Genomic DNA, 23,545 nt, shown 5'->3' on the forward strand with positions numbered 1-23,545 from the left:
ATGAGTATCTCGTGATGCCGTTTGGAGTTACAAATGCACCCGCAGTGTTTATGGACTACATGAACAGAGTGTTCAGGCCATTCCTGGACAAGTTCGTGGTGGTGTTCATTGACGATATTTTGATTTACTCGAAGAGTAGGGAAGACCACGAAGAGCATTTGCGTCAAGTGCTAGGAGTGTTACGAGGGAAGGAGCAATATGCTAACGGCTCGAAGTGTGAGTTCTGGATGGAAGAGGTGAAGTTCCTTGGTCACGTCATATCAAGTTAGGGTGTGGCTGTTGACCCCAGCAAGATTGAATCGATCATGTCTTGGGAACAACCTAAGACAGCAAGCGACATCAGGAGTTTTGTTGGACTTGCTGGCTACTATAGATGCTTCGTGAAGGATTATGCAAAGTTGACTTCACCATTGACCCAGTTGACAAAGAAGAATCAACCTTTTGCATGGACGGAGAAATGTGAAGAGAGTTTTCAGGAAATGAAGAAGCGACTGACTACTACACCGATACTAGCCTTACCCAAGGAAGGAGAACCATATGACGTTTATTGTGACGCTTCACATAATGGGTTGGGTTGTGTAATGATGCAGGAGAAGAAAGTGATTGCTTATGCTTCGCGACAACTGAAGATTCATGAGAAGAACTTTCCTACGCATGATTTGGAGTTGGCTGCTATAGTGTATGCTCTCAAGATTTGGAGGCATTACCTGTATGGCAGTACGTTCACGATCTACAGTGATCACAAGAGTCTGAAGTATTTGTTCGATCATAAAGATTTGAACATGAGACAGCGATGATGGATGGAATTTCTGCAGGACTACGAGTTTGACCTACAGTATCATCCGGGGAAAACCAATGTTGTAGCTGACGCTCTTAGTCGAAAGGCTATGCATGTATCCTCGTTGATGGTCAAGAAGTTAGAACTGATGGAGGCGTTTCGAGATCTGAGTTTGGATGTGAAGATAGCTCCAGGGAAGCTTAACTTCGGGATGGTGACGGTGTCGAGTGGACTCTTGGATGAGATCAAATCGAAGCAAGAGACCGATGAAGGATTACTTGAGTGGCGCGAACTAGTTACTCAAGGGAAGGCACCGGAGTTTGCTATCGGAAACGATAATATACTGCGTTGCAAGGGACGAGTTTGTGTACCCAATGACGCAGCTATGAGGAGGTTGATCTTGGATGAAGGTCACAAGAGCAGGTTGAGTATTCATCCGGGGATGAACAAGATGTACCAAGACCTGAAACTTCATTTCTGGTGGCCCAGGATGAAGAAGCAGGTAGCCGAGTATGCGTCGAAATGTTTGACTTGTCAGAAGGCTAAGGTGGAACATCAGAAGCCAGCAGGAAAACTACAGTCGTTGGAAGTTCCAGAGTGGAAATGGGATAGCATCTCTATGGACTTCGTGACGGCGTTACCCCTAACACGAAGGAGATTTGATGCAATTTGGGTAGTGGTTGACCGACTGACGAAGACCGCTCACTTCATGCCGATCAATCTGAACTACAAGGTGGAGAGACTAGCAGAAATCTACATTGCAGAGATTGTTCGTCTACATGGGGTACCATCTAGCATTGTGTCGGACAGAGACCCGAGGTTTACCTCACGTTTCTGGGGAGCTTTGCAACAAGCTTTGGGAACCAAGCTGAGATGGAGTTCCGCTTATCATCCACAGACGGATGGGCAAACCGAAAGAACTATTCAATCCTTGGAGGATTTGCTAAGAGCTTGTGTGCTAGATCATAAAGGAAGCTGGGATGAGTTGTTACCGCTGATTGAGTTCACCTACAATAACAGCTTTCATGAGAGCATCGGGATGACACCTTATGAAGCTTTGTATGGTCGGAGGTGTCGGACGCCTTTGTGCTGGCATCAAGATGGGGAGAACTTAGTAATTGGACCCGAGCTGGTTCAGCAAGCCACCGAAGAAGTAAAGAGAATTCAAGAAAAGATGAGGATCTCATAGAGCCGTCAGAAGAGTTACGCTGACAATCGAAGGAAAGAGCTGGAATTTCAAGCTGGAGATCATGTCTTCTTACGAGTTACCCCGATGACAGGTGTCGGAAGGGCGATCAAGTCTAAGAAGCTTACTCCAAAGTTCATTGGACCGTACCAGATAACGGAACGAGTTGGGCCAGTGGCATATAGGATTGCGTTGCCGCCTTTCCTATCCAATATCCATGATGTACTTCATTTGTCACAGTTGCGGAAGTACATGGCTGACGATTCTCATGTTCTTGAACCTGACGACATTCAGCTAAAGGATGATCTGACGATGGTGATGCTGCCCATCAAGATTGTCGACAAGAGTACCAAACGTCTGAGGAACAAGGAGGTGTCCTTGGTGAAGGTCATGTGGAATCAATCGACAGGCGATGCCACATGGGAACTAGAGAATAAGATGCGGGAGTCACATCCCAATTTGTTTGTCAACCCTTAAGTTTCGAGGGCGAAGCTATTTTTAAGGGGGGTGGTATTGTAAGGCCCTATTTTAGTTTGTTTTGTTTTTGAGAAAGATTGAATAAAAATGAGGGTTTTGTTCAAGTTGGAAATTGGCAGATTTCAACTGTCAACTTGTGTGAACTTTTAGAGGGTCTTAACGACCTCATTTGGGAAAACTTCCTTCATGAGAGTTGTAGTTTTAGTACCTTCATGAGAGTTGTAGCCAAAACTATCGTCACTAAAACTTCCTTCATGAGAGTTGTAGCCAAAACTATCGTCACTAAAACTTCCTTCATGAGAGTTGTAGCCAAAACTATCGTCACTAAAAAATGCTCGACGTGGAATCAGGTCATTCCGATATCGGTACCTCGAGATATTGTAGTTTTAGTGACGATAGTTTTGGCTGACAGTACCAGCGGGGCGTTACATTGCCATAGTCTTCACTAGACCTAGCTCTGATACCACAATGTAACGCCCCGATTTCTCGGGTGTCACACAGTAACTAATCACGTCTTTTTTTACAAAGAATTTTCGCCGATTAATTAATTAACCTTTAATTAATGATAAAAGATTCATTAATTGCGAAACTCTTGAAAGATTAACCATTACAAATCTCGCGGAAGTAAATATCATCTCAAAACTTTTGAATTAAATAAAATACGTATGAAACATACGTCTAAAACCATCGTTACTAAAACTACAATATCTCAAGATAGCGATATCGAAATGACCTGATTCCACTTCTAGAATTTTCTACACTTAAAGGGCTACAACTCTCATGAAAGAAGTTTTCCCAAATGAGGTCGTTAAGACACTTTAAAAATTCACACAAGTTGACAGTTGAAATCTGCCAATTTCCAACTTGAACAAAACCCTCATTTTATCAATCTTTCTCAAAAACAAAACAAACTAAAATAGGGCCTTACATCACTCTTGTCTGCCAGAGAGAGTTTCTCCCTCGGGATCCTCGCCCGACTTCCCCGCCTTGTTGTGCTGAGTTACTCGGCGCTCCTACGGGCTCCAAACTACTCCCGCGATTAGGTTCCCCCTTTAAATGTTCTTTAAGGTCTCCCCTTGACCTTTCCGTTGCTAACAACTTTCCCTTTTGTTTTTTCAGGGTATATGAAGTTCTCCAGTGCCGAGCTCCTGAAGGCTTTCACCTCTGGGAATGCCAAGGTGTCTTCCTCAGCCCAGGTTGGGGAAAAAATAAAATGCTCGCCGGTGAGTGCCGGCTCGGCCAAGAGAAGAAATTTGGGTGAGCCAAACCCCAAGCTACCCCTTTGATCAGCACAGATGGAGGACCCGTCGCATCTGAATCTTCCGCCGTGGGTCCCCCCCGAATGGCGCTCGCGACCCACTGGTGTCCACTCATCATGGTGAGACGGGCACTTCTCCGCCTCCAGACGCCCCTCCCACTGCGACCCCATTGGAAGGGCAAAAATCACCTTCCTCTGTCCGCCCGCCGTCTCCATCACCCGACCCGACTACCTTTGACCTATCAATCCCCCACTTTCCCGGGGCTGGTGGTGAAGGAGGGAATCTTCCTGCAGACCGCTCGAAGAGTCCTTCCAGCAGCTCCTCCTAAGATCCCTTTGTTGTCCTCCTTTCTCACCCCTATCTTGAGAAATTGAGGGAGGCTTCTAGCCAGGATCCGCAGGATGTTGCCCAGGAAGCCGTGTCTAACCTCCTCCGCGCCGGGTGCTTGTTCGCCCAAGTGGCCGAGCGAGCACGACCTCAGCAGGAGTTTCCGAGCTCCGTCAGGAGGTGGAGAAGCTGCGTTCCGACAACCTTCGGGCGAATAAAACTTGCTTTAAACTGTCCAATCAATTGATAGCAGAAGAGGGCAAGGATAAAAAGATGCAGCAATAGCTCAAGGAGGCGAGGCTGGCGTTGTTAACGGCGAACGAGAAAGGGGAAGGACTCGAGACTCGGATTGAGGAGCTCCAACGAGACCTTAACGCCAAAGAGATCATTGCTGCCTAACAGGAGGAGACCCTGGCCACCAAAGATAAAGAGATCACCACCTTGCGTGAAGAACTGGCGAGTAAGGGTAAGGTACTCGCCGAGGCCAAGGTGGATCTGGCGTCTAAGTGCAAGCTCGCGGCGGAAAAGGACGCCCAAGCCAAGGCTCTAGAAGAGAAAATAAGGGAGGAAGCTGCCCAGGCGTCGGCCAAAGAGCGCGTTCGCAGCTTCCTTATCGCCAAGGCCCAAGTCAAACACCTCCATCTTTCCGTTAACCTTGACTCCTTGGGAATCTTTAAAAATGTCATGCCAATCGGGCTGGAGGGTCTAGAAGATCCACTAGAAGTTGCCCATGTTGATCTCGGGGATGCTGTGGAACAAGAGAAGAAAATATAATGTTAACTATCTTTAATAATTGTAATGCTAGTACTTCTTTTGCCTTTCAATTATGAATTTGTTTCAATTGTATATTTCGATTCTAAGTTAATTAGTTCAGCTTTATTTCCTATGTCTGTTTTAACGCTTTTTTGAAATTTTCCCACGCTTCCTAATCAGTCTCCTTGGGTCTGAATTACGTTTGACAACATTGATGGTGTGCTGGGTTTAACTAGGACTGTTGCTCAGTTTTGCACTGAGGCTTTGTTCACACGCTTTTCCCGTAACATCAGGTGTGGCCTTGCCAGTTTTGCTTGGCGAGGACATACGGTGGCTCGGGTCCCAATGGCCATGTGGGTTGCCCGAGACTTAGCCTAGTTAGGTTCGCTCGCCTAAATTTCGGGGAGGCTGTTTGGATAAGAAGCTTATCCGCACGCGTCGCCAACGGGTGACGGCGAGTAGCGTCGGCTTTTCCGGAGCGATCCCCAGACATCAAGGTCGTGTTGGGATCGCCACCTTCAGGGGTTGGAACATGTTGCCATGCATTTTGTCAAAACAACCGATTGTCGAAGCAGATGTCGTGGCATCTGATTCCGTGAAGCTAGGGCATCAGTCCTCGGCTTGTGTTTATGTTGTGGGACCTCTGAAGATTTACTGAAGATATGTTTTTGAGTTACTTGAGGAGCAAGTAGCTATTCCAGAAGGGTTTTAATTGTTGGGTTGTTATTTGTTGAAACAATCTTTGTTAAAAGATTGGTTTCTATCTTTACTTGTGCAATAAGAAACCAAATCTATCAAGATTGCGTTTTGATTTGTTGTTGCTGCAATCTATTACTTCAGCCCATGCCAACCCTAAAGCCCATGCTACCGCTGCTGAAGTCTATAAAAGGATGAAGACCTAAAACATGAAGACCACCGAAGCTGATAGAGAGAGATCGAGTCTTTTAGGATTTGTTATTGTGCTTTGTCCTTTGTTAATTGTGAATCCTCTTTGCTCACTGATTCTATAAAGCAAAGAAGGGTTCTGTGATTTTTGATTGCATTCAAACTCTGATTGTTCATTGTGTTCACCAATCACTGTGGCAGTGATTGAGAGAAAGTGAGAGGGGCTCTCATACTTAGGTTGAGATTCTAAGTAGAAATACACTGGGTAGATTAGGAAGTGAACTATGAACTGAGTTTTTCATGAGTGTCTGTAATTCCTGAATCTTGAGATAGTGGATTTCCTTTCTTTGGGTGCAAACCCTCCAGACGTAGGTGAAAGTTTTTCACTGAACTGGGTTAACAATTACTGTGTGTTATTGTTTCTGTTGTTAAGTTCTGTTTTACTGTTAAGCGGTTGTCAAACCTCTTGTCCCAGCATCGTGCAGGACAATCGTATCAGAGGGAACCTGAATTACAATTGGCATCAGAGCAGGCACCCTATTCTGGTTGGGTGAGCTCCAGGGAGTTTTATTCAAGTTCTCATGGATAACAAGGAGGGAGGATCAGTCAATAGGCCACCCATTCTGGATGGTACTAACTATGACTACTGGAAGGTTCGCATGACGGCTTTTCTCAAGTCAATTGACAACAAGACTTGAAAATCTATTGTCAAGGGTTGGAAGCACCCCACTAAGGCTGAGGTTGAAGGCACCTCTACTACTGTTGTGGAGAAAGCTGAAGAGGAATGGACCAGTGTTGAAGATGAAGCTGCTCTTAGAAACTCAAAGGCTCTAAATGCTATCTTTAATGGAGTTGACAAGAATATGTTTAGGTAAATCAATACGTGTACTATGGCAAATGATGCTTGGGAAATTCTGAAGACTGCACATGAAGGAACTACTCGAGTAAGGATGTCAAGACTTCAGATGCTCACTACTCAATTTGAAAATTTGATGATGACCGAAGAAGAGACTATCTCAGAATTCCACATGCGTGTCCGTGACTTGTCTAATGCTTCATTTGCTTTGGGAGAATCTATGTCAGATGAGAAACTTGTAAGGAAGATCTTGAGATCACTTCCTCATAAATTTGCTATGAAAGTCACTGCGATTGAGGAGGCTCAAGACATTGAGAACATGAAGGTTGATGAACTTATTGTCTCTTTGCTGACATTTGAGTTGAAACTGAGTGGGAAGTCTGAAAAGAAGAATAAGAGTATTGCTTTTGTGTCAAACACTGATGAAGGTGATGATGAAGACTATGAGGGTGAAAATCTTTCTGAGGCTCTGGCCATGCTAGCAAAAAAATTCAACAGAGCATTGAGAAAGATTGACAAAAGAACCAGGCCTAATGTCCAGGACATGAAGTTCGACAACAAACCCAAGTTTTCTAATTCACAGAGGAAGACCAAAGAAGAAGAAAGATCTGGTCAGAATAAAGGAGTGCAGTGTCATGAATGTGAAGGATATGGCCATATCAGGTCTGAATGCGCCACCTATCTAAAGAAGCAGAAGAAAGGTATGATGGTAACTTGGTCAGATGAAGACACTGAAGATGAGGAGGAGATATCTGCAAACAAAGTCAATGCTTTCTCTGGAACCATCTATGAGTCTGATACAAGTGATGAGGACATTACAGATGAGGAACTGGCTGAGACTTACAAGCTGCTACATATCAAGTGGGAAGAAGCATGTAAACTTGTGAGAGAAAAGCTAAGTGAGATAGAACGACTTGTTTCTCAGAATGAAAGGCTGAAAGAGCTCAGCACAAAGCTGAAGGAAGATCTGGAGGAATGGCAAAGTAAGTTTAATAATGCTGATGTTATGGAAAAGGCTAATCCAGTGTTGATTAATGCAGGACTTCAAGAGGAAGTGGAAACTCTGACAAGAAAGCTTGAAGCTACTCACAAATCTATTAGAATGCTGAACAGTGGTTCTGATATGCTTGATGAAATTATGAAAGAAACCAGTATGCAAGGAAGGAGCTTGAAGGGAATTGGCTTTGACTACATGACATCTAACAAAGAAGATCAGAAAGGATCAAAGAAATTTGTTTCTGCTATAAAACAAATTGAATTCAAGAAGCCCAGAAATTGTCAGTTGTCAGACCCATTGTCTTGACATGTGTCTCAGCATGTGAACCCTCAGCTTAAGTCTGGCAAAACTGTGCCTTGGAAGTGTCACTACTGTGGTAGGAATGGTCATATAAAGCCTTACTGCTTCAAGTTATATGGCTATCCTCAGATGCACAATAATATCAAGTCTACAAAGCCTATTCAGATGAAGCAGCTATGGAAGCCCAAGGGTGAAATCAAATGTCAGGTAGCCTACCCATCTTTCAGAGCATCATCAAAGGAAGACTGGTATTTTGATAGTGGCTGCTCAAAGCACATGACAGGGAACAAGAGTTTTTTACAAGACATCAGAAGTCACTCCACCAACTATGTTACTTTTGGAGATGGAGCTAAAGGAAAGATCAAGGGAGTAGGAAAGCTTGTTAGCACAGAATCTCCTAACTTGAACAATGTGTTACTTGTAAATGGTTTAAATGCCAACCTTACCAGCATAAGTCAACTGTGTGATCAAGGGTATGATGTAAAGTTCAATAAGATAGAATGTGTTGTGACCACTGATGATGAGAGAGTTGTGAGGAGAGGAGTCAGATCAAAAGACAACTGTTATATGTGGACATCAGAAGAAAAAGCTCATGTTTCTAGATGTTTGTTAACTAAAGAAGACAAGGTGAATGTATCGCATCAAAGACTAGGACATCTCAACTACAGGAGCATGCAAAAGATTATTGCTGATGAAGCAATAAGGGGATTGCCCAATTTGAGCTTGGGAGAAGGAAAGCTATGTGGAGAATGTCAGATTGGTAAGCAAACCAAGGTGCCACACAAGATGCTCCAGCATCAGACCACGACAAAGGTTCTGGAATTGCTTCACATGGATCTCATGGGTCCCATGCAGGTTGAAAGCTTGGGAGGAAAAAGGTATGTGTTTGTCTGTGTAGATGATTTTTCAAGGTATACATGGGTTGAATTTATGAGAGAAAAATCCGAGACTTTTGAAATATTCAAGAATCTGTGTTTGAGACTTCAGAATGAGAAGGACTGTGTGATTGTAAGAATCAGAAGTGATCATGGAAGGGAGTTTGAGAATTCAAAATTCTTGGAGTTCTGTGGAACAGAAGGTATTAGCCATGAATTTTTTTCCCCCATCACTCCACAGCAGAATGGAATTGTTGAAAGGAAAAATAGAACTCTCCAGGAATCAACTAGAGTAATGTTACATGCTAAGAAGATTCCACACCAGTTATGGGCTGAAGCTATGAGTACTGCCTGTTACATACATAATAGAGTTACCATCAGGGCAGGGACATCTTCTACACAGTATGAGCTATGGAAAGGTATAAAGCCGTCTGTAAAATACTTTCACATATTTGGAAGTAAATGTTATATCCTTGCAGATTGTGATCCTAAGAGGAAGCTTGATCCTATAAGTGATGAAGGAATTTTCATGGGGTATTCTATGAACAGCAAAGCTTATAGAGTTTTTAACTCTCGCACTAGGACTATGATGGAATCTGTGAATGTGACTGTGGATGATGAACCAAGCAAGAAGGAAGAAGCAGTTCTGAATGAAGATGATGATGGTGCTGATGTTCCAGCCAATGCTCCAGCAACCGCCCTCGACAATGAGTCAGAAACAAGTGCTGATGAAAAGAAAGACAAAGATATCCCATCAAACAAAGCTCCATCAATTAGGATTCAGAAGAATCATCCTCAAGAAAACATTATTGGTAATCTTCAAGAAGGGGTGACTACCAGATCCAGAAGTATGATTGTTCACAGTTGTTTCATCTCTAAGATAGAACCCAAGAATGTAAATGAAGCTCTCACTGATGAATACTGGATAAATGCTATGCAAGAGGAGCTAGAGCAGTTCAAGAGAAATGAAGTGTGGGAGTTAGTGCCTAGGTCGGAAGAAGTAAACATCATAGGCACCAAGTGGATCTTCAAGAACAAATTAGATGAAACTGGAACAGTCACAAGGAATAAAGCAAGGCTAGTTGCTCAAGGATATACTCAGATAGAAGGAGTCGATTTTGATGAGACTTTTGCTCCAGTAGCTAGACTGGAATCTATAAGACTCTTGTTAGGTGTTGCTTGTCTCTTGAAGTTCAGACTTTATCAGATGGATGTGAAGAGTGCTTTTCTAAATGGCTATTTGAGTGAAGAAGTTTATGTTGAACAACCTAAAGGATTTACAGATCTACATCATCCAGATCATGTGTACAAGTTGAGGAAAGCCTTGTATGGCTTGAAGCAAGCTCCTAGGGCTTGGTATGAAAGGTTAACTGAGTTCCTTGTAAGCAATGGTTACTGTAAGGGTGGAATTGATAAAACTTTGTTTGTGAAGAATGACAAAGGTAAGCTCATGATAGCACAGATTTATGTGGATGACATTGTTTTTGGAGGAATGTCGAACTCAATGGTGGAGCATTTCGTCTGACAAATGAAATCTGAGTTTGAGATGAGCTTAGTTGGTGAATTGAATTATTTTCTAGGGCTACAAGTCAAGGAAATGGAGGATTCTATGTTCATATCACAGAGTAAGTATGCTAAAGGCTTAGCCAAGAAGTTTGGCCTTGAAAAGGCTGGTCACAAGAGAACTCCTGCTGCTACACACATCAAACTGTCCAAGGATGAGCAAGGAGAAGATGTTGATCAAAGTCTCTATAGAAGCATGATTGGAAGCTTGTTGTATCTTACTGCTAGCAGACCAGATATCACCTTTGCATTGGTGTATGTGCAAGATACCAAGCATGTAAGACCTGGATTTTCAGAACAAGCTAGTTTCCGACGCACGCGTAGAATCAGTGTAAGCGTGACAGGAGTTTGACATTTGAGAAAGATTAATGAAGAAGAAAGTTCAGGAATTGCTTGAGGAATGTTGCGTAGTCGTTTTCGGAGTTAGTGCGAGTCGTCTGCACACCTGCCTTATGCGAGCGTGTCTAGAATAGGCTATTTCGCTCTTAAAGCAACGTTTTGAGTGAGATTTCGAACTCTCGGAAAATTTAAAGATTCTCTTTATTTTTCCATCGACCAGCGTTTCATTTCGGAACTCTGGACTGTACGCACGATAGGTTTCACTTTCCGGAAGCTCGACGACTCTAATTTCTTTGCTTCGAAACCCTAGTTTTGAGCGAAGGATGAAGACTTTTTCTATTCGGGACTTCTAACAAAGATTCCGTCCGTGTTGCCAGACTTGTTTCGACATTTCCAATCTTTCTTCTGTTGGAAGTTTTGTCGTCTGAGCATCACAGCAAAAAGTAGTTTTTCGGGACAGACTAACTTACATCGCTTTTTGCGTTTTGGATATCGTTTTTCCCAAATCCTAGATATTTGTTTTGAGTTCTGGAATTATGACGCCAGAATCTCTCTTAGAATTCCTCGGTGAACGTGCTGCAAAAATCGAAATCGCGAAATTTTCATTTTCCCGCGATTTCGCCCGCCTATAAATAGCGCGAAAAAGCAAAATCCTCTCATTTTCTTTCTTTTTGGGCCGCGAGTTTTGGGAGAGCAAGGGAGGAAGAGATTTTCGCGAAACCTTGACTTATCTTCGTGCAGTTCGTCCCTACTTCTAGGTATCGAGGTAACTAACACGATTCCTACTTCTGATTGTTGTTTCTGTTGCGTTTCTGAAGTCGTTTCTGTGCTCACAGTTTTGAGTTTTTCCTAAAATTGTCTGATTTCTTCGATTTCTTGCTTGGGTTATGTTCTCTAGGTTCCCAAGAGCCTAAAACCTCTGTCAGTAAACTCTGATTGCGATCCATTTGGCAGGGATCTGAAAAACTGATTCAAAATTCATTTTGTCTCACATTTCGAAACTTTATTGTCGAAAAGCTATAATCTGACTTCGTGCCTTTAGGATTTGTTGTCACGGATGTCATGAGGATCGTTGCTGTCAAATTTGTTTTCAGAACTGAAAACTTTGAAGTTTTGAGCCTTTATTTTGGACCAAAATGCCCCTGGATAGTCGTATTTCGACCCGATTGTCCGAAAATTGTTCCGACAGTTTCTTTGCCTTAGTTTTACCCTAAAACTACCTTGCGCATTGATTTGATCGAAGAAAAAGAGCCGAAGACCTTTTCTCCTTATGGCCGTGGGCTATTTCCTAAGGGGGGGGGGGAGTTTTTCGTTTTCGAAAACTTGTCCTTTCGTACCCGGAAGTCGTATTCTGAAGCTTTAATGCTTTTTCTATCGTTTATGTATTGTATTGCGATCGAACTAATCGATTTTGTTTGGTTTCTGCTTTGTTTTTCTCCGATGTTCAGTTGAAGGAACTTAGGAAGACTCAGAGCTATTGTTTGAGGAGAACTTTGTTTACGAAGCTGGAACAGCTCGAGGTTAGGGCCACTTACATATATATTAGCTATGAATGCATGATAGGCGTCGATCAATTCGACTTATGCTTTACTTTGATGTTGATTATGTTGATGAACTAATGTTGTGATGTTGTGCTTTGATGGATTGAGCGTTTTGACGCGATTTCGGAGTGGAGATTCATTGATCTGGTGATCTTTGATATTTTGGGTTGGATGAGCAACCCTAGGCAAGTTCAAACGAGGGGTTTGAGACTTAGCCATTTGCTGGTATTTGTTGGAATTCTTAGACTTTCCCCGGGAAACTTCTTTTGGGTGGTTGGTTTTCGGAAAACCTAGAATGAATAGAATTTTGAAAACTAGAGACTTTGGGAGACTTAGACTTTGAAAAATAAACTCATAACCTGACTAATTCAATTCGAAACGTTTTTATTAAATGAATAATCATAGGAGAACTAAGGGGAAAATGTTTACGAAAGACGGGGAAAAGTCGACCTTTGTTGTGGGTCTGGAGAGTTATCGGAATTAGGGAAAGCCACTAAGGTGAGCTATGGCGATGATTGAAAGTCACCGAGTACTCTAGTACTCTTGGGGAGTGTTGTGGAGCCGTGTTGTATTGACCGACACCTAGTGCTCTTGTAGTGTGGGCTGTGTTGTATTGACCGACACTAGACCCTTGTGTATTCTTGTTGATGGAGTTGTGTTGTATTGACCGACACTTACTCCGAGTTGTGTTGTATTGACCGACACTAACTCATTGGGTTGTTGAGATTGGGTTGTGAGCTAAACACTTTCGTTGTAAGGGCGATTCGTTGTTTGGCTAACCACGTTGCATTCAATCGGGTGAATAACGGGAATGGTTCACCTGTGCATATCATGGTGAATAACGGGAATGGTTCACCTTGCATAAATGATGAATAACGGGAATGGTTCATCATATGGTGAATAACGGGAATGGTTCACCAAGGATGAATAACGGGAATGGTTCATCCAGGATGGATTTCATCCAGGATGGATAACGGGAATGGTCCATCCATAGTGAAGAACGGGAATGCTTCACTTGTGGCGAACGGGAACGCGTCACAAATCCGGATTCATATTGTGCATTTCACGCATACATTCATGCTGACTTGGATTGTGTGCTGTTTGTTTTTTGAAGCAATGTTAGAGCCATAACATGCTAGGATTACTTATATGTTTATATAACAACTTATATATATATACCCTGTTACATGTTGAGTGTATATGTACTTATTGCTGTGAGTTGACCCTAGCGCCTTGGCTTTGTTTGTATGTTTGTGTTTGGGCGGTCGGCCTGCTGCCAGATGTCGATGGCCGATTGGTTCTCGACGGTCTCTCCCTCGGGGGGGATCAGATATGAGCTGCTGGATCGGGATGCCCCCACCGCTTGGGTGATCGATGTCCCTGGTCACCGGGCGACGTATAGGGGAAGGGTCATGGAGGACCGGACGGATGAGCGAGGACGCCTGACGAGCGGAGTGCTACGGCGTATGGAGCTGAGTTTTGACTTGCCGCCCTCAGTTCATTGTGGACCAGGCACTGGACATGCACCACCTGCACCACCTCCGACTTCATCTTCTGTTGAGGAGGACCCAGAGGAGATCGAGCCTGCTGCTGCTGCTGCTACACCTGTTGTGCCACCTCCGGCTACTGCCATCGCTTCTACCGACGTGGCGTCGTCCTCTAGGCTCGTACAGCCGAGGAGGGAGTCTGTCGTCCCGTCTGCCTCACGTCTTTTGTCTTTCTCTTCACCACACAGCTACCGTGTGGACCCCTTGATGAGGGTGGTGGAGGAGGATGTGCTTGCAGGAGAGGTAGATGTGGAGACTGGCTCGACTAGGGCGGTGCGCAGGACAGTCAGGAGGGAGGTTATGGACTTGGACACCGAGATGATTACGGTGGATTCCGACTCTGACTCCGAGAGCAGTGGGGAGAGCTACTCGCCGAGCAGCGATGAGGAGGAGGAGGATTGGTGAGCTGAGCTGGGAGGGTAGGTTAGGATTAGCGACATTTTTTGTGTAGAGCTCTGATCGTCAGTTTCTTTTTGGGACAGGGTAGGTTCCGATGTGTGGCTTTTTGTGTGGTTCTTTTGAGGAGGATCACAGAGAGTCTGTCGGAGTATAGGGGTCTTCCTTTCAGGCCATTTTTGAGTGCCGACTTTCTCTTGGATAACTGTATTTTGATACTTTTGCTTACAGTGCTGATGTTGTACATATTTGCCTGCGGGTGTACTACTTTGGAGTCACTGCGAGTTCGCGTGACATGGAGTGCAGCTGAGGCTATACAGATGTATATATTGTATATCGGTTAGTTAGTAGTTGGGTTTCGTCTTTACTTCTTTATCGCTTTGAATCAATCGAAAGAAACGAAAAAAAATTTACCTGTTTTCCGTAGAAAGTTTATTTTTGGTTACTAAAGTGACACCTGGAAATCGGGGTGTTACAAAGCAGCTCCTAAGGCAAGTCATCTGCTACAGGTCAAGAGAATTATCAAGTACATCAATGGCACAAGTGACTATGATATTCTCTATACTCATGATACAAATTCTTCTTTAGTTGGATTCTGTGATGCAGATTGGGCAGGAAGTGCAGATGATAGAAAGAGCACATCTGGTGGATGTTTCTTCTTGGGAAATAATTTGATTTCATGGTTTAGCAAGAAGCAGAATTGTGTCTCATTGTCTACAGCTGAAGCAGAGTATATTGCAGCAGGAAGTAGTTGTACTCAACTCATGTGGATGAAGCAAATGCTGAAAGAGTATAATGTTGAACAGGATGTCATGACATTGTACTGCGACAATCTTAGTGCAATTAATATTTCTAAGAATCCCATACAGCATAGCAGGACCAAGCATATTGACTTTAGACATCATTTTATTAGAGATTTGGTGGAGGATAAAATTGTCAATTTGGAGCATGTTACAACCGACAAGCAGTTAGCTGATATTTTCACAAAACCTCTTGATGCAATTACCTTTGAAAAATTAAGAGGCAATCTAGGGATTTGTCTTTTTGATGCATAGCAGTTAGCGTGCCCTAGTGTGTTAACGGCTAGTTTATTTTTTATCATCATTAACTGTCGTTGTGACATCAGCAGAGAGAAAGTTACTTCATGGTTCACTTATCCTATAACTACCTCCAACGGGCAAATTGTGTTCTCTCAACCGCTTGTGCATCTACCTTCTTCAAGACTTATCATCTTTCATTTGCAATTCGTGCTCATTGTTCTGTACTCTGTTTGTGTTTGCTCTCGATTCATCATGTCTCAAAGTTCAGGAAAGAATGAATCTGTTAAGGCCAAGATTGAAAGAACTGCTAAAGGAGTCAAGTGTATGGGTTTGATGAGTGATTCTTCTCAACAATCTTCTGTGTCCAAGAAAGCTCCCAAGAAGATGAGATCAAGAAACCCAACGTGTAAGGTCTACAAATCACAGGTCAAGAACAGGGAACCCACAAATGTTCCTATCCTTGAAGAAGTTCCTTACGAAGAGAAAATCAATGATGAAGATTCTCCTGTGAAATCGCCTCCTGATGTTGTGCCTGATGTTGAGACATCTGGGTCTAAGGAAAGTTCTGCTCAAGAAAATTCTGGAAAGGATTCCACTTCTCATGAAGATTCAGGAAATGCTACCCAGCCTGATATCTTTGTTTCATCCTCTTCGAAGGATGCTGATCCAAAGAATGGTAACTCTGAGGGTACCAATTCTGAAGAGCCAATCCAGGCTCCAGTCTCTGTTCAGGACTTCTCTAATGATGATTCTGATGATGTTCCTCTGACTGAGTCCTTTGCTGATAGTGTTGCTGCGAGGATGAAGAAGAAAAGAAGGGTTTCTTCTCCTGAAGTTACTCCTACTCCATCAAAGAAATCCAAGTCTTCACCTATAACCTACAAGTCACGACAGGCCAGTGTGAAGAGTAAGGGAAAGCAAAAGGAAGACAAGACTCGCAATGAGAAGAAGAAGAAGATGAAGATTCCAATTGAAGTTGATGACTCTGAGTCAGATGTTGAAGTCAATGTCCAGGACATTCGATCTTCTGAGAAAAAGAAGTTTTCTGGTAAGCGTATTCCTCAAAATGTTCCTACTGTTCCTATTGATAGAGTGTCCTTTCACTTAGAAGAGAATGTTCAGAAGTGGAAGTTTGTTTGCAAGAGGAGAATGGCCAAAGAAAGGGAAGTTGGCTCTAATGTTCTTGAATGCAGAGATGTTATTGCACTTATTGAGAAAGCAGGTCTGATGAAGACTATTCAGAATGTTGGAAGGTGCTATGAGAAGCTTGTGAGAGAGTTCTTGGTAAATCTCTCTGTTGATGTGGGACTTCCTAATAGTGCAGAATTCAAGAAAGTCTATGTGAGGGCTAAATGTGTTGTGTTCTCACCTGCTGTGATCAATCAAGCACTTGGCAGAAGTGCTATTGAATTTGTTGATGAAGAAGTGTCCATGGATGATGTGGCCAAGGAACTTACAGCTGGTTATGTGAAGAAGTGGCCCAGCAAGAAGTTGTTGTCTACTGGAAATCTTAGTGTGAAGTATGCTATCCTTAACAGGATTGGTGCTGTGAATTGGGTTCCTACTCAGCATACCTCTAGTGTTTCTGCAACGCTTGCCAAATTGATCTATAGGATAGGCAAGTCTATTGCTTTTGATTTTGGAACTTTTGTGTTTGAGCAGACATTGAAGCATGCTAATACTTGTGCTGTGAAGCTGCCTGTTTCATTTTCTTCACTTCTTACTAAGATCATTCTAAAGCAACATCCTCAGATTCTTAGAGCTGATGAAGTGGCTATGTCTTGTAACGCCCCAATTTCTCGAGGGTCACTTTAGTAACCTTTTTCCAAAAACGTGTGTAAATTTTCGTTGAAATAAAACTTTTCAATAACATTGCTTACAAATAAAATGTAGTAACTTGAGAAGTAGACTGAATAATTCATTTTATTAATAAAAGCTTTGGAAGCGTACAATGATTCTTACAAATTACAACATAATGATTAAACTAGTGTTCGACCGCCCCCGAGCCAACACAACAAGAAGGTCTCTAGGTTAGGTTCGAACCCTATAAACTGAAATTCGTATTCACCTAGGACAGATGTGATACACAATGTTGTAACAATGTGTAGCACAACAAAACACAATCAGAGTATTAAAAATAAACAAACAGTTAAACAGACAAACACAAGGAGTTGTTAACCCAGTTCGGTGAACATCACCTACGTCTGGAGGATACCAATCCAGGAGTCAATTCACTATCAAATAATAGCTCTCAGGTCACATGAAAGTCCCTCCTATACCTAAGTACTCCCCCTTAGTATAGAGCCTCTTTTATGTCCACCACTATTACACAAGTGAATCTAGCTTAGCCCTTCTCCTCTAAGCTATGAGAAAACTTTCTCTAACCCCTAATGACCACTGCCACAGCGATCATATCATGTTTATCAACAAACAAGTTTGATGAGATTACAACTCAACTAAACAAATCAACTTAGTACTTTGATGAACGAAAGCACTAAGTTGGTACAAAACTCACAAGAGGACTCACAAATAAAAACCCTAAAATCAGTATGTATCACTCTGAATCCCTGTGCAGCTAGGGTTTTTAAGTTCCTTTATATAGACGTTCACTTGAGGCTGGATCTTCAATGGGCTAAACGTCATAGAGTCCACTAACACACTTCTGGAAAGAATCTTCATGGAATCAAGTCTTACCAGAATAAAATAACAGAACCAAGTAAAACAGAATTCAAACTTTGAGATAGACTTGGTTCACACGTTATCAATCTTGTTACTTCAGCCAAGATTAAAACAAACACGCCTTCAGAAGATAAAACGCACAACATAGAATAAATCTTCTGAATCCCATACAATCAGCTACCTCACAACAAACTTGACTTTAACGACTTAACCAACAACATATGAAATTTCACCATGTTGCTCCAGATGTTGGCACATATGGTTGCACATCATGGTTTGAGCAAAATGCAGCCAATCAAAAGAACTACAATCTCCCCCTTTGGCAAATTTTTGCTAAAACATGATCAGAAGCCAAACAATGCAAAAACAAACAGCACACAGCATATGATGAACTGAACACACTACTGGTCTGAATAACAAAAACACTCAACAACCGCAACAGCAGCAACAACAGCAACAACATCACAAGCAACAGTAACACAAGCAACAGTACCATTCTCCCCCTTATTAGCAGAATTTGTCAAAAGGTGCAGAGAGCCAACAGAAGCCAACAAAATATTACAACCAGATTGAATGAAGAAGGAACAAATACTCTAAGCACTAGCAGAAGTGTCATCATCAGAAGTACCAGCAGCATCTTGATCATCAGCAGCATTGTCTTCAAGAGGCCTCTTGCCTTTAGTCAACTGCAGAATGAGAGTGTCCACATTCTTCTTCCTCAATGTACAACTAGTAATTGTGTCCTGAAGCATCTTAGACACCGCAATAAGCGCAGCAATAAGAGTCTCAGGAGTCTTCTGAGAGGAAGTACCCTCCCCCTGAGTCATCTCAGCCAAACCAGCAACATCAGAAACATGGGCACCAGCTAGCAGCCTGTAATCAATAGTGAGAAGACTAGCCTTCTTGCTAGGAACCTCATCAATAAGGAGAATTTGAGGATGTTGACTCAAGATAATCCCACAAAGTAAACACGGAAACCCAATAGGGAGATTGACAGCAAAGGTGTCAGCATGCTTCATAGTTTGAGCAAAGACATATTCACCAAAATCAAACTGAGCCTTAGTACCAATCAGATAAATTAATTTTGCAAACCTGAAGAAATATCTGAGTTGTGGGTGGTAGGAGCCCAATTTGCAGCACCAATGCGATTCAAGATAGCATACTTTACACTCAAATGAGTAGAAGACAACAAGCCTTTGACAGGCCATTCCATAACCTGACCAGCCGTGAGTTCATTTGTGATAACACTCAAGGACAGCTCTTCATTTCCTGTGACAATAGTGCTCCTTCCCAAATACTGATTAATGATCTCAGGAGAAAAATGTACACACCTACCACGCACAAAAACTTTCCTGAAATCAGGATGCCCAGACACAGTGCAATTTGTAGTTATATTCACAATAAATTCTCTCACCAACTTGTCATAGCAGCCTCCAATCTCAGTAACAGTTTTCAACAACCCAGCAGCCTCAATAAGTTCCATAATTTCTTGACAATGCAAAATCTCACCAGTAAATTCCCTCTCTTGAGCAATCCTACGCTGATAAACATACTTCCACTTACCAACACTTTCTTCAGAGTGAAAGGAAATGTTATCCAAAGAAGCAGCAGGCACGTTTTCTGGAATTCGCTTCCCAATCTTGCGCTTTCGAGCAGCAGAACCAGTATCTGTCTTATCCAACTCCACAGTTGGAGTCTCATCAACAACAGGAGTAGCATTATCTTTGTGAACCTTTCTTTTGAAATTCTGTACAACAGGAGTATCATCATCAAGAATAATGACCTTCTTGCGCTTCTTGTTCTCACTCAAACCCAAACCTAACTTCTTGCAAGAGGAACGCGTAGAGTACTTACGAACAACAGTGAACAACAGTCATCTTTTGCCTCTTTGAAGCAACAGAAGCAGAAGCACCAAGGGTGTTGAGCAACACCTCATCAGATTCTGAGGTCTCAATGACATTCTGAACATCCTCGACATGCATATCTTTATCAACTGAGGGAGTAGAGTTGGGAACAATTACCTCTTTCTCAAGATGATCAGAATCCTTGTTGCAATCAGAATCACCACCGTGGCTTGATTGATTATTGCTTGGTGATGGAACAATTGGATCTACATCTGCATGTAAAACTTCCTTGAGAGGAGTTTCCAACACTTCAGTGATACAAGGATCAGCAACATCATCACCTGTACTTGAGTTGATTTCAGCCTCGGAATTTACTCCCTGGGTTGCCTCAGAGCTTCTCGTTACCATCTTCTTCTTTGCTTTGGACGCATCTGACTTGGATCGAGCCTTTTTCCCTTTCATCTTACTCGGATCAGACGATGGTTGAGGAATACCTTGAGCAATTGCGATTTCAGAGGTATGAGGAAAGGATTTTGAAACCCTTGACGATTTTGGGGTTTTGGATTTCAAACCCAATACCTTTACCCCGTAAGCATTCATCTAAGGAGTGAGTTTCTTGCTAGAATCTTGACTCATGGTGAAGAGGACACAAAGAAAGAAACACGGGTCTTCAAGAAAAGGATAGACGGTTTTGGAGTGAGTTGCAGAAATTTGAAGTTGTGCAGTGGAGGTTGCAGGAGAGGTTATCAAGAAACAATGGAAATTCTGGATTAAGCGTGCCTCAAAAGTTATGACAAAAGAGCCGTTGGCACACCACAATCCCTTTGATTGCTATAATTCCTCAAATAGGCAGATACCCAATAACTGTCTCAATTTTTCAAACTGTGTGGCATCCAGAGCTTTGGTAAAAATATCTGCTAACTGTTTTTCAGTTGAGACATGTTCCAAAGTAACAGTATCATCTTCAACCAACTCCCTGATGAAATGTTGACGAATATCAATATGTTTTGTTCTGCTGTGCTGAATTGGATTTTTGGATATGTTGATAGCACTTAGATTGTCACAAAACAATGTCATAACATCTTGTTGCACATTATACTCCTTTAACATTTGTTTCATCCACATCAACTGAGTGCAGCTGCTTCCAGCAGCTATATATTCAGCTTCTGCCGTAGAGAGAGAGACACAATTTTGCTTTTTACTGAACCAAGAAATTAGATTGTTTCCAAGAAAGAAACATCCACCTGATGTGCTTTTCCTATCATCAGCACTTCCAGCCCAATCCGCATCACAGTAACCTGTTAACACTGAATTAGTGTTGTGAGAGTACAAAATGCCATAATCACTTGTACCACTGATATACTTAATGATCCTTTTCACTTGAATGAGATGACTAGTCTTTGGTTCTGCTTGATACCTAGCACAAACTCCAACTGCAAAAGTAATATCTGGTCTGCTGGCAGTGAGATACAAAAGACTTCCAATCATGCTTCTATATAAACTAGGATCCACATCAGTACCTTTCTCATCCTTTGTGAGCTTGATATGAGTTGCAGCAGGTGTTCTTTTGTGACCCGCATTCTCAAGACCAAACTTCTTAACAATCCCCTTAGCATACTTACTTTGTGTGATGAATAAGGTATCTTCCATCTGTTTTACCTGAAGTCCCAGAAAGTAAGTTAATTCACCTACAAGACTCATTTCAAACTCAGATTTCATTTGTTCAACAAATTGTTCCACCATCTGGTTCGACATGCCACCAAACACAATGTCATCAACATAAATTTGAGCTATCATAAGTTCACAGCCATTTTTCTTAACAAACAAGGTCTTGTCAATGCCACTTTTGTCATAACCATTGTTGGTCAGAAATTCTGTTAATCTTTCATACCATGCTCTAGGTGCTTGTTTTAAGCCATACAGAGCCTTTTTCAATCTGTATACATGATCTGGAAACCTTGGATCTACAAACCCTTTAGGCTGTTCCACATAGACTTCTTCATTCAAGTAACCATTCAAGAATGCACTCTTGACATCCATCTGATATAGTCTGAATTTTAGCAAACATGCTACTCCCAACAACAACCTGATAGATTCAAGACGAGCAACAGGAGCAAAAGTTTCATCAAAGTCTATTCCTTCTATTTGAGAGTATCCCTGAGCAACTAGACGAGATTTGTTCCTTGTCACATTACCACTTTCATCAGACTTGTTCCTGAATATCCACTTAGTTCCCACAACATTTGCATCATCAGGTCTTGGAACCAATTCCCACACTTCATTCCTCTTGAACTGTCCCAGTTCCTCTTGCATGGATTGAATCCAGAACTCATCAGTCAGAGCTTCTTTGACGTTCTTTGGTTCTATTTTTGATATGAAGCATGCATTAGAAACTAGATCCCTTGACCTAGTAATAACCCCATCATTCAGATCACCAATGATATTTTCCTTTGGATGTATCTTCTGAATTCTAATAGAGGGTTCTTTGGTAGCTACAGGCAGTTGAGAGACAGTGTTTTCTTGCTCATTTGGGAATTGAATTGCTGGCTCATCTGGTTCCACATTTGTACACTCATATGGTAGATCATCTTCATCATGAGCTTGTCCCGTTCTCTCATTGGCTGTATCATCAACAACTACATTAATGGATTCCATCATGACTTTAGTACGAATATTATAAACTCTGTATGCTCTGCTGTTTCCAGAATACCCCAGAAATATTCCAACTTCACTTTTAGGATCCAGTTTTCTCCTGTGTTCTCTATCAGACAGAATGTAACACTTGCTGCCAAAAACATGAAAATACTTCACTGTAGGTTTTTTCCCTTTCCATAGTTCATACTGAGTGACTGTATCTCCTTGACGAATAGTGACGCGATTGTGAATGTAGCAGGCAGTGTTAATAGCCTCAGCCCAAAAATGATATGGTAGATTTTTAGCATGCAACATAGCTCTGGCAGATTCTTGCAATGTTCTGTTCTTCCTTTCAACCACTCCGTTTTGTTGAGGAGTGATAGGAGCAGAGAATTCATGTTTGATTCCTTCAGAGGAGCAGAACTCAGAGAATTGACCATTCTCAAATTCTTTTCCATGATCACTTCTTATTTTAACAATCCCACTCCCTTTTTCCCTTTGCACTTGGAGACATAGTTCTTTGAACACTTCAAAGGTGTCTGACTTCTCCTTCAGAAATTCTACCCAAGTGAATCTGAAAAAATCATCTACGCATACAAAAACGTACCTTTTTCCTCCCAGACTTTCCACTTGCATTGGCCCCATCAAATCCATGTGTAGTAATTCAAGCACTTTTGATGTAGTCAGATGTTGTAGCTTCTGGTGGGACATTTTGACTTGCTTCCCAATCTGACATTCACCACAAACCTTTCCTTCTTGAATTTTCAACTTTGGTATTCCTTTAACTGCTTCCTCAGCGACAATTCTTTTCATACTCTTAAGATTCAGATGACCTAACTTTTGGTGCCAGATTCTAACTTCATCTTCCTTAGACATCAAACATCGAGCAGACAAGGATGTTGTTTCAGAGGTCCACATGTAGCAGTTGTCCTTTGATCTGGCTCCTCTCATTAGCACATCCTTGTTCTTATTTTTGACAACACACCCAGATTGTTTGAACACCACCTTCAAGCCTTGGTCACAAAGTTGACTTATGCTGATCAAGTTTGCAGTTAAACCTTCAACTAACAGAACATCATCAAGGTTTGGAGACCCTGTGTCAGACAATTTTCCAATTCCTCTGATCTTTCCTTTGGCTCCATCACCGAAAGTAACAAAGCTCTTAGCATGTGGTTTCATTTTCTCCAGATAGCTCTTCACTCCTGTCATGTGTCTGGAACATCCACTATCAAAGTACCAGTCTTCTTTTGATGATGCACGCAGAGAGGT

The 23,545-nt window shown here is 42.2% G+C and overlaps 1 protein-coding gene across 1 annotated transcript; it reads right to left on the reverse strand.

Moving 5' to 3' along the window:
* Positions 1–18,876: 18,876 nt before the first annotated feature.
* On the reverse strand, positions 18,877–20,104 carry LOC130725146 (uncharacterized). The gene is made up of 2 exons (XM_057576399.1): positions 19,670–20,104; positions 18,877–19,545 (listed from the first exon to the last, which is right to left on the reverse strand). Exons 1-2 carry the CDS (start codon positions 20,102–20,104, stop codon positions 18,877–18,879), a joined length of 1,104 nt encoding a protein of 367 aa, XP_057432382.1.
* Positions 20,105–23,545: the final 3,441 nt, after the last annotated feature.

This window comes from Lotus japonicus, chromosome 6 (genome assembly GCF_012489685.1).
Source record: "Lotus japonicus ecotype B-129 chromosome 6, LjGifu_v1.2".
Lineage (NCBI taxonomy): Eukaryota > Viridiplantae > Streptophyta > Magnoliopsida > Fabales > Fabaceae > Lotus > Lotus japonicus.

What these genes read in the sequence shown, in the direction of transcription:
- LOC130725146 (XM_057576399.1), bottom strand. Translation starts at nt 20,104, where the DNA reads ATGAAAGGGAAAAAGGCTCGATCCAAGTCAGATGCGTCCAAAGCAAAG. An exon ending in CAAAGAGGCAAAAGATGACT is followed by an intron (nt 19,546 to 19,669) that starts GTTGTTCACTGT and finishes CCTGTTGTACAG; the next exon opens with AATTTCAAAAGAAAGGTTCA.